This window comes from Nycticebus coucang, chromosome 8 (genome assembly GCF_027406575.1).
Source record: "Nycticebus coucang isolate mNycCou1 chromosome 8, mNycCou1.pri, whole genome shotgun sequence".
Taxonomy (NCBI): domain Eukaryota; kingdom Metazoa; phylum Chordata; class Mammalia; order Primates; family Lorisidae; genus Nycticebus; species Nycticebus coucang.
In genome coordinates, this window is record NC_069787.1 from 52,954,947 (window position 1) to 52,968,576 (window position 13,630).

At 41.4% G+C, this 13,630-nt stretch overlaps 1 protein-coding gene across 7 annotated transcripts in view; it reads left to right on the forward strand.

Moving 5' to 3' along the window:
* ERC2 (ELKS/RAB6-interacting/CAST family member 2) overlaps nt 1-13,630 on the forward strand; it is a 1,052,138-nt gene that overhangs the window by 198,884 nt on the left and 839,624 nt on the right. For 5 of the 7 annotated variants that reach the window (XR_008381889.1, XM_053600429.1, XM_053600428.1 and 2 more), the window contains exons 3-4: nt 7,629-7,652; nt 8,292-8,708. Coding sequence is in view for 6 of the 7 variants with exons in the window: in XM_053600429.1 (XP_053456404.1) it covers nt 7,629-7,652; nt 8,292-8,708 (441 nt within the window). In the remaining variant the exon portion in view is untranslated. The remainder of the gene's footprint in view (nt 1-7,628; nt 7,653-8,291; nt 8,709-13,630) is intronic. The other 2 variants (XM_053600430.1, XM_053600432.1) reach the window with 1 other exon arrangement.

Here is a 13,630-nt window from a genome sequence, read left to right on the forward strand (position 1 = left end):
ATTCATTTTTGTTGGCATGAAATGTTCTGTAGATGTCTGCTAAATCCAAATGTTGGATGGTTAGGTTTAAATCTAAGATTTCTTTGCTCAGCTTCTTGTTGGAGGATCAATCCAACACTGCCAAAGGAGTGTTGAAATCTCCGACGATTATGGAGCTGGAGGAAATCAAGTTGCTCATGTCTGTTAGAGTTTCTCTTATGAATTGAGGTGCATTCTGGTTGGGTGCATAGATATTAATAATTGAGATCTCATCATAGTGAGTATTACCCTTAAGAAATATGAATTGACCGTTCTTGTCCTTCCTTACTTTTGTTGGTTTAAAGCCTATTGTATCTGCAAATAAAATTGCAACACCTGCTTTTTTCTGACTTACCGTTTGCCTGAAATACGGATGACCATCCTTTCACCCTCAGTCTGTATTTGTCTTTTAGGTTAAGATGTGACTCTTGTATGCAACAGATATCTGGCCTGAGTTTTTGTATCCAGTCAGCTAACCTATGCCTCTTTAGAGGACAGTTTAAGCCGTTCACATTAATGGAGAATATTGATAAGTCTGGTGAAGTTTTGGGTATCGAGTTTTTCAAAAGTCCAGTGGGCATTTTTAATCCTTTCGCCAGTGTGGAAATTGGAGTTTGATCTGAAGTTTCTGAGTGAGTTTACTTTTGTGGTTTAGGATTGGGTTGGTCATTATGGAGGATAGGTCTGAGAATATCCTGAAGAGCTGGTTTGGTTATGGCAAATTTTTTCAACATATGAATATCATTAAAGTATTTAATTTCTCCATCATAAATAAAACTGAGTTTAGCTGGATACATGATCCGGGGTTGAAAGTTATTTTGCTTTAGGTGATTAAAAGTCAGTGACCACCCTCTTCTGGCTTGAAAAGTTTCAGCAGAGAGATCTGCAGTCATTCTAATATTCTTGCCTTTGAAGGTAATGGTTTTCTTTCTCCTGGCAGCTTTGAGGATTTTCTCCTTCATATTAACTTTAGTGAAGTTAATTATGATATGCCTTGGGGATGTCTTATTGGGGTTGAGTCGTGCTGGGGTTCTGAAACTGTCCGCTATCTGAATTTCAGAATCTCTAGGCATGTCTGGAAAATTCTCTTTCATAATTTCATGCAGAAGGGCCTCTGTGCCCAGCGAGGCCACTTCATCTGTTTCTGGAACTCCTATGATTCAGATATTCGCCTTCTTCGAATTATCCCAGAGCTCTTTGAGTGAGTGATCCATTTTTGCTCTCCATTTCTCTTCCTCTTTGAGAGTTTGGGAGCGTTCAAAGGCTTTATCTTCGATGTCAGAAATCCTTTCTTCTGCTTGCTCCATTCTGTTACTGAGGGATTCTACTGTATTTTTCATATCTTTGAGGGCTGCAAATTCTTGCTTCAGTGTGTCTAAGTCTTTGGTGGTTTTGTCTTTAAATTCGTTAAATTCTTGAGACAACTTTTGAATTTCTCCTCGAATTCCTAATTCCACCTTGTTAATCTTGTCTGCAATCCAAATTCTGAATTTGATTTCTGACATCTCAGCCAGTTGTTTATGAATGGGATCTTCAATTGCATCTGTGATATCTTTCCTTGGGGGGGTTGATCTATTCTGGTTATTCATGTTACCAGAGTTTTTCCGCTGATTCCGCCCCATGGTTGTTTACTCCCTCTGATTTTTTCCCCTGGGGCTTTTTCGAGGGCCCGTACAGTGTTGTGGCCCTGTCTGGGGCCCTGTCTGGTGTGATGGGGCTAAATGGTTCTGCCTTGTTTTCAGCTGGTTTCTGTTCCACCCTAGTGAAACAGATACTTTGGATTGAAGTCTCAGCTGTGGAGAAATATCAGCAATTAAGTCACCCCGCCCCCCACCAGCAAACAATTGGAAGTGAAAAATCAAACCTTCCTACCACCATGCACCTAGGGCACCACCTGATTTGTCCTCAGGTGATTGGTTCAGTTCAAAAATGTCCAAATCAATTGTCTCAGTCTACACCTGTCTCGGGTGAGAGAGTTTAAGAGGTCTCTGGGAAGTGGATCACAGGAGTCTGGTGTCTACTCTGGTGTGGCTTGGTCCAGTGCTGTGTGGAGTCAGGAGAAGCCACCCAGCGTATAAATTAGTCTGGGAAGGTTGCTGCCTCCTTCCTCACCTTGCACCACTTCCCACCCAGTCACTGGTAGCCCTGCAGTTGGCTGACCCAGTTGCCTGTAGTGAATCGGTACTCCAGGAGTTCGTACCTGCCTGAATCACAAGGAAGTCTGCCAGGCCGCTGCGCTCTGCCTCTCTCCAGCAGGAGGAGGTGAGGCCTGACAACTTGGGCACTAGATGAAGGTTGAGGGGTTTTCACTCAGGTCCAGTCTCACCCATGATTAATGTTACTGACAGAACAGAACAGAACAACTCTGCGTTTCCTCTGCAGAAGAGAAGCTGAATTGAGTTCCAAATCAGCTTGTCTTTGCTCTTGTATTGTCTATAGGCTGACGATCCCCTGAGGGCCAGGTGCGTCTTAGGTTTAGTAAAGCGGACCTCTGGGTCAGCCCCGCCCTGGGAGTTTCCCTGGTTTGCAAGTTTATGTTGCCTCAGGCAAATTCAGAGTCTCTGGTTGCCCAGGGAGACAGGGGGTGTGGCTTCAGAATATTCTGTAGTGAGCAGTATTGCTAGCAAAAGAGGGCTGCTGCCTTATGGCTCAGGCAACCGCTGCTCCCGTGTAGCTCCCCTCTGGCCAATCATCCTCTCTCTGCTCCATACCCCAGAGTCTGCACCGACAGGCTGCAGCCCAGCACTGTCTACACCCCTCGAGCAATCGCCCGAGAGTCTGGACCCCTGGGGGACAGGCCTCCAGACCTTGGAGCGAGAGCAGAGGGGAGCGCGGGGAGCGCTGGAAGCCTGGGGTTGCGGGCAGAGAACACACACAGCTTTACACAGTTTTATGCCTGGCCGTATTATCACCAAAAGACGGCTGTCGCACTGTGCCTCATGGAACTGCCACTCTGGTGCAGTCCCCTCTCCCCCGACTGACCGGGACTGGCCTCCAGACCCCAGTGTGAGCGAAGGAGAGCGCTGGGAGCTCAGAATTCTAGGTAGAGACTATATACAGTTTATACAGTTTTATGCCTGGCAGGAGACGCCATTGTACCCCAGTAGGGGAGGTAGGTCCAGTTTTTAGAGGGTCTCTCTCGTGGAGTGTAGTGGGAGGACCTTTGAACTCTGCCCGGTTGTTTGTGGGGCACTCTGAGCCGTTCTCATGGGGATCAGGACTCCCGTCCACTTGGTGATGGATTTTGTACCTTTTGTTTGTATCCTTGTGGTCGCAGCTCGCCTCAGCGGGGTTGACGTGCGTTCTTCAACCTTCTCTCTTAGTGCAGCTCAAATCCACCAGGTTACTTGCTGAATTTTTGTCCTTTAACTCTCCTTCTGAACGGGAGCCTCTGTGGAAAGCTGGCTTCAGTCAGCCATCTTGTCTCCTCCCGCCTTAGTATCTCTTTCATTAAAACTTCATTTATAAAAGCAAGCAAGAGGCCACATGTGCCATAGGCCGTAGTTTGTTGTTCACTGCTTCGGGTGTGTACTGAAGAGTGAAATTTCTGGGTGGATATACACATAACTGTTTTTTAAGTGATTGCATCAGTTTATCTCTTAGCAGTGATGATAGGAGTTCCTTTTGATCCATGTCCTTGGTAATACTTGCGATTGTTAGATATATTGCTGTTTCTGCTTTTATTATAATAATTGTTAAAATATGTATGTGTGTGTTTGTGTGTGTGTGTATGTGTTTGGCTGAAGGAGTGGAGCATAAAATGCTTTCTCAATGTAGTTTTTATGTATTTTTTTCTGATGACTAATGAGGTTGAACATCTTTTCATATGCTTATTGGCTGGTCATCTTTCTTCTATGAAATGACTGTTCTTTTGTGCATTTTTCTATTAACTGTTGGTCTGTTATTAGTCAGTAGGAATTCTACATATATTCTGGATAATAAGCCTTTGTCATTTTGATATATTGCAAACATCATCTCTCATGTGTGGTATCTTTTTTCACTCTCTTTATGGTATCTTGTTGAAAAGAAATCCCTAATTTTAACATTGTTAAATTTGCCATTCTTTGCCTATGGCTACATTTTTTTAGTGCCCTATTAGTAAGGCAATAATTTTCTTATTTATAATAATTTACATATTCGTATGGAGTCTCTAAGTAGAAAACCACATAATTCAAATGATAATGTTAGAAATTTTCTTCTTTTCAATTATTATTTCTTCTGCTATTTTCTGATCTTACTGTTCTAACTCAGGCCTCAAGTAGAATGTGGATTAGAAGTAGCACAATTTTATGCCTCATTTTAAATGAACTGCATCTAACATTTGCCATTAAGAATGATATTTACCGTCAGCTTGCAACAGGTACACTCTATTAGTTAAACAAGATCTTTTTTATTTCTAGTTTACTAAGATTTTTTTTAAAAACATGGAGATTTTGTATCTTGAGCTGATTGTAATTTTTCTTCTTTGCTCTGTTAATGTGGTTGGTGATTTACATGAATACTTTTCCTAATGCTGAACTACCCTCTAATTTATAGAAGAAACCATTTTGGTCATGTTATATTATCATATCTTCTTTATATACTTCTGGATTCTATTTGTTAATAACATTCATTGTCTAAGTGTGAAGTTTGGTCTAGTTTTGGTGTTAAGAGTGAGTGACCTGGAGGAAGTTATTTACTCTCTCTCCCCATTTTCTCATGCATTAAGTGGGGATCATAAGAGTGGCCACCTCACAGGGGTTGTAAGGATGAAAGAAGCTTAGAACCAGTCTGGCATGGGGAAAGGGCTGTGCAGACTTTTGCTTTTGCGCTTCCTTAATAGATCTGACCTGTCTTTACCTCTGAGCTTTTATACTTCTTCTTCTTTTTTCTTCACAGGGATAACTCTCAGTTGCCCTTCAAGTAAAACACAGCTCAGTGTTGGTCCCTTGGTTGGGGATGTTTCTTTACGTGGCCCTAGCTGGTGCCCCATCTTCTCCGTGTTTCTAGCTGCCTGGTTATGGCTTCTGTCGTAACTCTCATGGTAGAGTATTGCTACTAATGGTTTGCTTGTCCATTTGAGCTGTGAGCATGGATTATTTCTTACTTTTTGGGTATTTTTTGATATAAACATGAGGGAGATGCTAGGTGATATTTTAAATGGATAAATGGACCAATTTTCTCTCCATTCCTTTCTTCTTCCCTTTCTTCTTTCCTACTCTTCTTTCTTCTTATCTTCCTTCATTTCTACCAGCCTCTTCCCTCCCTTACCTGTTTCCTCCTTCCCTAATGCTCTGATTTCCTCCCTGCCTTTACTGTTAGCCTGGCCCTTGTTACATTCTCTTAGTCATTCTTCACAGAAACCTCGAGTAGACATTATGATGATCCCATTTGTAGAAGTGGAAAGAGAGGATCAGGGCAATAGGGAATTTGCCTGTCCAGAGGGGCAGTTCCCTTGCAGCGTTGTCCTTCAGATGTTGCTCTCGGTGCTCAAAGCATTTTGGCAATTTTTTTGGAACCCCCTCTGGCCAGTTTCTGTATCACATAAGAAAACCAAAATCTTATTTTTGGTTCACTTTCAGAGAAGATAATTTCCATTCTGATTATCCCAATTCATCATGTTTGTTTGTCTCTAGATAAACTTGGATGGTTTTAGAAATCTAAGCCACCTCCCAAGGACAAAGATTTGCCATCCTCAAGAACATGTGAATGACTCAGAGACAGTTTCCAGAGAATGCTCCCGAGAGGCTGTGTAGCCGCACGTCTCGGGGCTAAAGACTGTAGATGTCCCTGTGGACTTTGGACAGAGGGACCTGGTAGAGGAAGGTTGTACTACCTTATAGACTTACCTCACATTTTTGATGACAGTTTATTGAGATAAAATTATATAACATGCAGTTCACCCATTTAAAGTGTAAAATTCATTGGTTTTTAGCATAGTCAGAAACATCAGCAACCTATAACCCTGTCTAATTTGAGAACATTTTATCACCCCAAAACATTTTATCATCCTGTGCCTTTCCCCTTCTGGCAATCATTAATTTATTCTCAACCTATGGACTTGCTTATTCTGGACATCCCATCAATGGAGTTATATGATATGTGGTTTTTTTGTGACCAACTTCTTCCACAGCATAATGTTTTCAGGGTTTATCCATGTTACAGTGGGTGTTGGTATTTCATTCCTTTTTATGGTTAAATAATATCCCATAAAAATGATATTGACATGCCACATTTTATTTACCCATTCATCAGTTTATTGACAAATGGGTTGTTTCTGCTTTGGGGCTAATATTAATGTTGCTATGAATATTTGTATATGAGTCAGCTGATGATTGGAAACATAAAATGTGGTGCATTGATTCAATGGAATATTATTCAGCCCTAGAAAGGAATGAAATACTGATACATATTATAATATGCATAAATAACATATGATAAGTGAAAGAAACCACTTATTGCAGGATTCCATTGATATGAAATGTCCAGAATAGGCAATTCCATATACAGAGAAAGTAAATCAGTGGTTACCAAGGCTTGAGGACAGGGAGGGGGATGGGAGAGACTGCTAAAGAGTGAAAGATTTCTTTTTGAAGTAATGTTCAAAAATTTATTGTGTTGATGGATGCATAACTATGTGAATAAACTAAAAAGTGTCGAAGTTTATACTTTTTAGGAGAGCATTGATTTAAAAAATGTATAATCTCTGTCACTAATTCTGCATTCAGTGCTCTGTGAGGCACACAGATGAGAAAGAGGGTATTTGTTCCCTGTGCTCTAGAAGTTTCTCAATGGACATTCTTAAATGAGAAGATGAAGCGGATTCCCGTGAAGAACCATCCCATAAAGATGGTGCCTCACTAGTTTTGGGTGTAGGCCACACTCAGAAAATAGGTCAGCCCCTCAAAGTGTCAGCTAAAGGATTTCAGAAAGATTTTGGAATGTCACATGTAGTATAAGTTATGTCAGGCCTTACAATATTGTCAATTCCCTGTAGGCAGGAGCTATGTTTTATGTCCCTTTTGGTTTCTGTGCTTAATACTGTGTTTGATCCACAGGCGGAATTATGTTTGGTGAATGTATAACTGCAGCTTTGGAAGCCTCCTGGACTGTCCCTACGACAAAAATTCAGGCCTATGGCCGCCTTCTCTGAGCATCCTGGGGGTTTGCCCTTGTTTGGGGAAAATATTGCTGACTTTACCATGTCTTCATGCAAAGGTCGCTTTTCCCATAACCGATCAACTATTATGTTTCTCTGGTGTTTTCACTTTGGTTACAATTATGACCTGAAATAACATGTGTGTGTTTTCCTCTCTGATCGAAGACTGGGTTCCTGGGTCTGTGAGATTTAGGGGAAAAAAGGTGGAATAAAACTCATGTTTGGTTTTTCTTTTCTTTTTTTTTTTCATGTCTATCAAACATCAATGCTATAGATTCTGTGTAGCTTATGGGTCTTTGCTGTAATTAGACATTGTTTTTTTTTTTTTATTCGTTTCTTTTGTTCTTTCTTTCTTCTGTGAAGGTACTTTATGTTGATTAAGTTCTTTCTGTTAAATATCCTTTGCTTGCACTGGACTTTTCTTTGTGTTGATTTTTTGCTTCATTTTTTTTTCATTTCCCATGCTGTTCAGTTACTGGATGCCAGAAGAACCAAGGTTTGTCCACTCTTTGTGGCTTGTTCTGCTCTGCACAGTCTCACCTCCTCGTGTGTCTGAGTGTGTTTGTCCGTGCCTGCATTTAGTCCCTTTTGCTTGCAGATGCAGTAATCCTGTTTACTAAACCTGTTCACAGCTTTATTTGTAAAAATAAAGTCCTTGTTTGTGTCTACTTGTAGTGGATGCTATTATTTTCATTTTTAAATTAACAAGCATCGATCATGGAAACTAATGGACAATACAATAACAAACCCCTTGGGAAACAAGGAATACTGAGTCTGGAGCGTTGTGGGCATAAAGAAGGTGTGTTTGTGAAAGTTTCCCTCTAACCCTTGCCACTTCCTAAGTTAAAACTCCGTAGATGTATAATTTCCCTTGTGATTGGCACTAATATACTGTTTCTGTGTATGTGTACATTTCTCTTCTCCTGAGACATTTAGAATGCATCATCGAATTAATTTCCCCCTCTCCATGTGCTGTCCCATGCTTCTGAAGTCACCGTGGAGGACTTCATGGCTGGCTCCCGGACTTCATGATTAACATTCCATCTTCATGGTGTGGTGGCAGCAGGCAGCACTCGGCATTTCTACTAACTTTTCCCCTTCTTTCCCCTCTCCTGCTCCATCTTTCTCATTGCAGCACCTGCAGTTGACTATCCAGGCCCTTCAGGATGAGCTGCGGACCCAGAGAGACCTCAACCACCTCCTGCAGCAAGAGAGCGGCAACCGAGGGGCCGAGCACTTCACCATCGAGCTGACCGAGGAGAACTTCAGGCGGCTCCAGGCCGAGCATGACAGGCAGGCTAAGGAGCTGTTCCTTTTGAGGAAGACATTGGAGGAAATGGAGCTGAGAATTGAAACACAGAAACAGACCCTCAATGCCCGAGATGAGTCAATTAAAAAGCTTCTTGAGATGTTGCAAAGTAAAGGCTTACCGTCCAAAAGCCTGGAGGATGACAATGAACGGACCCGGCGGATGGCAGAGGCTGAGTCTCAGGTCAGCCACTTGGAAGTGATTTTAGACCAGAAAGAAAAAGAAAACATACATCTTAGGGAGGTAAGAATGTTCACTTTATTTCCTCCATTAGCTTAATTTACAAGTTAAAATATGTTACCAAGTTATTTTCACAGGTTGGAAGACATCTTATAGCTTTAATGAAATTCCCTTTGCCATCTGCTTTATAACCTGTCTGCTTGTAACTATTAAACTGGAATTTTTTTTTTCTTGAGACAGAGTCTTATTATGCCATCCTAGGTAGAGTGCCATGGTATCACAGCTCACAGCAACCTCAAACTCTTGGGCTTAAGCGATTCTCTTGCCTCAGCCTCCTGAGTAGCTGGGACTACAGGGCACCTGCCACAGTGCTCGACTATTTTTTCGTTGCAATTGCCATTGTTGTTTGGCAGGCCCGGGCTGGGTTTGAGCTGAGCTATAGGCGCCGAGCCTAAACTGGAATTTTTTATTAGTTTTTTCTGCACTAACTGTACGTTTGTTCCATTATTATTCAACATGGATTCAGGATCCAAGCATGCACAGCCCGGGTCAACTCTAAGGTGATTACAATTGCTTTCCCACAAGTGGCTATAGTGTTAGAGTCTTTTAAGTATAGCATTATTAAATTGTTTGTCAAATACCTCTTTAAAGGGAAAAAAACCCCAAATAGATGATTAGCAACACAATGAATCTTAATATTTTCATAACCGAATTGGCGGGGGGAGTTGTAGAAAGTAAAGCATATGGGTGTTTCTGGAAAGAATGGTAAATGCACAGGCCATCTCTGAACGTTTAGGTTTAAGATAATCTTTGTCTGAATTTCCATTCATCTAGGACAGAATGTTTCAGGTTTTCCAAGAATGTGTTTTGCCCTGAGTGGATTCAATCCTGCGAAGTCCTCCAGAGGCAGTCCTGGCCTGCTACTGCCATTCAATGTCGGGATGCTCAGATACCTGAGAACATGTGGTTAAGTGGAGCTTAGGAAAAATGTGGATGACAGCCAAGGGTTGAAATTTTTACAGCAGTTCCTTGCCACTGTGGTAAATATGGATCTTAAAAGTACTGTGCAGTGAAAACTGCTATGAGGTGACATGGATCATACAGAAAATAGCAAGCAATAAAATGGCATTAAGTATATTTTCAAAATATTCTACAGCAATAAATAAAAATTCCACAAGATATTTGCTTTGAGATCAAATGAGATTTCTTGGCATTAAAAAACCTGTTCCAACGGGCAGTTCTTCTTGTGAGTCACTTGTTTGGTTGGTCATAAGACACGGCTTCCATGTTGGAATTTGCTCAAAGGCAGATGCTCCCAGTAATTTTTTTTTTTAATGTAGATTATATTTGCTTAGAAGATTTGAATGGGCTGTTGTGTCTTTAGACTTAAGGTCCTTGACTCCTACTCTTCCTAGATTTGTTTTTACTAGACTTTAGCAGCAGGTTTGGGAAACAACAGGGCTTGGTTTCATCAAAGAGGTGTTTGATTGGGCCTGGTCTACCCATGTATATTCCAAGGGGATGAATGTAGTGGGCACACTCACAAAATGACCTCCAATGATCCCTACTTCTTGGGATTTATACATTTTTTGTAAATTTCTTTCCTTGATTGTTGGCTCATCCTCACAAATAGTTTCTAAATGAAAGAATATGGCAAAAATAATGGAAAGTCAATGTCACTTCCATGCTTAGGTTACAGAAGACTGTTACTTCCATCTTGCTAGAAGCCTCTACCGGCCTTCTTAGCTTGTGTGCTTTGATGGAGCAAGCTGCCACGTGGAGAGGTCCAGGTGGTAAGGAATGGAGAGCCAACACCCAGTAAAGAGTGGAGTCATTCAGTCCAACAGCCACAAAAAACAAAACTTCCTACAGCTACTTAGTGAGCTTGGAAATGGATCTTTCCCCAATAAGCCTTCAGATGAGATGACAGGACCTGGATTGACACCTTGATTGCAGCTTGTGAGAAATCCTGGAGGAGAGGACCTAGATAAGTCTTCCTGGATTCCTGATCCACAGAAACTATGAGATAATAAATGTGTACTGGTTTAAGCTGCTGCATTTTGGGGTAATTTGTTGCCCCAACAGATAATGAATACAGGAGAACAAAACTAATCAATTCCCTGTTTTACTCCACAGACCTCCCATCTAGTTAACAGAAAGGGAATAATAGTTGCTGGCATATTATTACTGACATGAAGACTGACTGTGGCTTTTGACATTTTTTGTGTGATCCTCTCTAGAGGATCACTGTAGTTGGAAAAAGCTATTGTTTTATTTTGGGTGCCAAGGGGTGATAGTGCATGTTCGACAAGGGTGTGATGCCAGAGAAACCACCATCTGCCACACCATCCCTCACTCCATGTTCAGAACTTATGGTCAGGATGGAGTCACTCTTCTGTTACTAGATTCTGCTCCTCGGTAATAAGTCATAGATGATATCTTATGTGGCTCTCTCCATTTAAATGAATCTAAACACAATTTAACTTGTGTTTGTTTTCACAATGGTCTGATATAAATATAGATCATGTCTAGACCCTTAAACATCAGTTTGAAAGCACACAGTGTTGGTACAAAAAAATGCAGCCAAATATATTCAACTGATTTCTGTGGTCCGTGGCCCATTAGAACAAAGTCAGTAGCCCTTATTTTGACTCATCAAGAGGGAGAATATGGAAAATGTGTCTCTCTGCAAAAAAACACATTTTAAATTTGAACTCAACAAATAAGATTTGGAGGCTAAGTTGTGTGTGTGTGCGTGTGCGTGTGCGTGTGTGTGTGTCTTAATTTCTTAGAGATGGAGTTTGGGTTGCCCAGCCTGTAGTGCAGTGGCACCATCATAGCTCACTGTAGCCTTAAACTTCCAACCTCAAGCAATCCTCCTGACTCGGCCTTCCAAAGTGCTGGAATTACAGAACTGATCCACCATACTAGGCAATATTTGGAGGTTTGGAGGGACACTTCCCAAGAGAAGAGTTGTACTGGCTTGCAAGAATTATTTCTCAAATTTTCGGGCATGTTATGGGCCTGTTGTTAAACCATTGTAGCTTGAAATGGGTCATATTGGAGAACACCATACAGATTGGTAAATGCTATTCTCAGGGCCTACCTTCTCCATTCCCCTGCCCCTTCCCTGAAGCCTATTTACTAGCACATAAGTAATAAATGCTGAAATGTTAACCTGAATAAATGCTACGAAATGCTTACCCAAATACAGCAGGGAGAGAGACTGTGGATGCTAGTTAGATGCTAGAAGAATTATATGAGTGCTTTAATCACTCATGATTCATCAGAAGTTTTCAAAATTGGATCAGTATGGATGCTTATGTTTGATGTACCATGTAGAACCCTTTACATTCATTCACACTGAGTTCTCACAAACCACCTCATCCATCCATCTATCCATCTATTCATCCCTTTATTCACTAATTGGAGGAATACACATTGAGGCTCTGTTTGGGGTACTACAATGATAACCAGTTAGTTTCATGGTGCTTGCATTCTATTGGGGGGGGGAGATGATAATTTTGTAGTTAAGTAGAGAAATGTTATGGAAAAAAGAAGAGGTTGAAGCAGAAAGGACCTGAGTGGGGCTGATTCACAGTGGGTGGTCAGAGAAGGCTCTTGGAGGGGTGGCCTCATGCACTGAGACCTGAATGACACAAGGGAACCAGCACATGAGGGTGTCAGAAGACAGTTCCAGTGAGATGGAAAGGCCCGTAACCTAGGAGGTAGGTGCTATTACATTTCGCATTTTACCTGGCGGAGCTGAGGGACAAGGGACATTAAAAAGCTAACAGATGACGAAGCTGGTATGCATATTTGAATCAGGTTGACTTCAGAGTCTCAGCTCTGAAACCGTTTTGTTATGGCCCTTTTCCAGAAGAATTTTCCCCCAGTGTTTTCAGTGGAGCAGCCACGTTGTGGGCCATTTATATATATTATGAGAGAAAAAGGGCTTCAGTGCCAGATGAACTGGGGGAAATGCTGTATTCTGCAGTTTACTGCAGGAGCCTCAGACTTTTGAACATGCAGATGTGTATTAGTCATGTCCAAGAAGGGGACCACGGCAGGCAGAGCTTCTCAGACTTACTGGACTTGCTTTTCTTACCTGACTTGCTGCTGTGGTGTTCTTTGTAAGACGATTTTGAAAACTGTTGTGCTAGAAAATAAAAATAATGGTTTAAATTTGTGACTTACAAAATATGTGATGATATACAAATAGTTGTTTCCCATTGCCGAGTAACTGGGTAATTTCCTTCATTAGTTATTCTGCAAGGCAAGGTTTATCCTAAGGGGCTTCCATAGTCTCTGCTGAGTTTTATAATTTACTTCTGTCGGGTATTTTTTAATTTTGTTGTAGAAAAATGTATCTGACCATTTTTGTTATGAAAATAGTAAGGATAACTCAGCTTGTCTAAAGAAGTTGCCTGACCTCTGTTAATTTAAATGAATCTAAAACAGGCTTTAAAATGTAGTTGAGGGTTTAAGTTCAGTGTGTTCCTGATTTCTTTTTCCTTATGCACGGTTCAAGTAGGTTGGGTGTGATGGTGGGGAACGGAGTGCCTGTGATTTCATGATTCATTCTCAGGCAGAGGTGCTGGACCTCACATAAGCCCCATCTATTGTTTAGAACATTTGAAATTGGCTGGAGTTGCATCTGGGGTGGGTTGGGCTGCTTTAGTGTCTAGTCTTTCAGTGGTCTCAAAAAGGCTGAGGGTGAAACCACTGCTTTGTCTGGCAGGAAACGACAACAACAAAGAGGTTATGATCTCATCTTATTTGGAAGATCAAAACCATTGCCCAGAAACTGCAGCTGATGTGCCAAAGGGTTGGCTGAGACTCGCTGTGACTCACTAGTGTTGTCTGATGCGTGTGGATACACGTTTATTTGATAAGACATTGGTTGATATGGTAATAGTTTACCTTGTTCTCTAGCTTTTTCTGCAAAGAACATACTGTTCCATTTTAAGGTTTTAGTGTTCAAG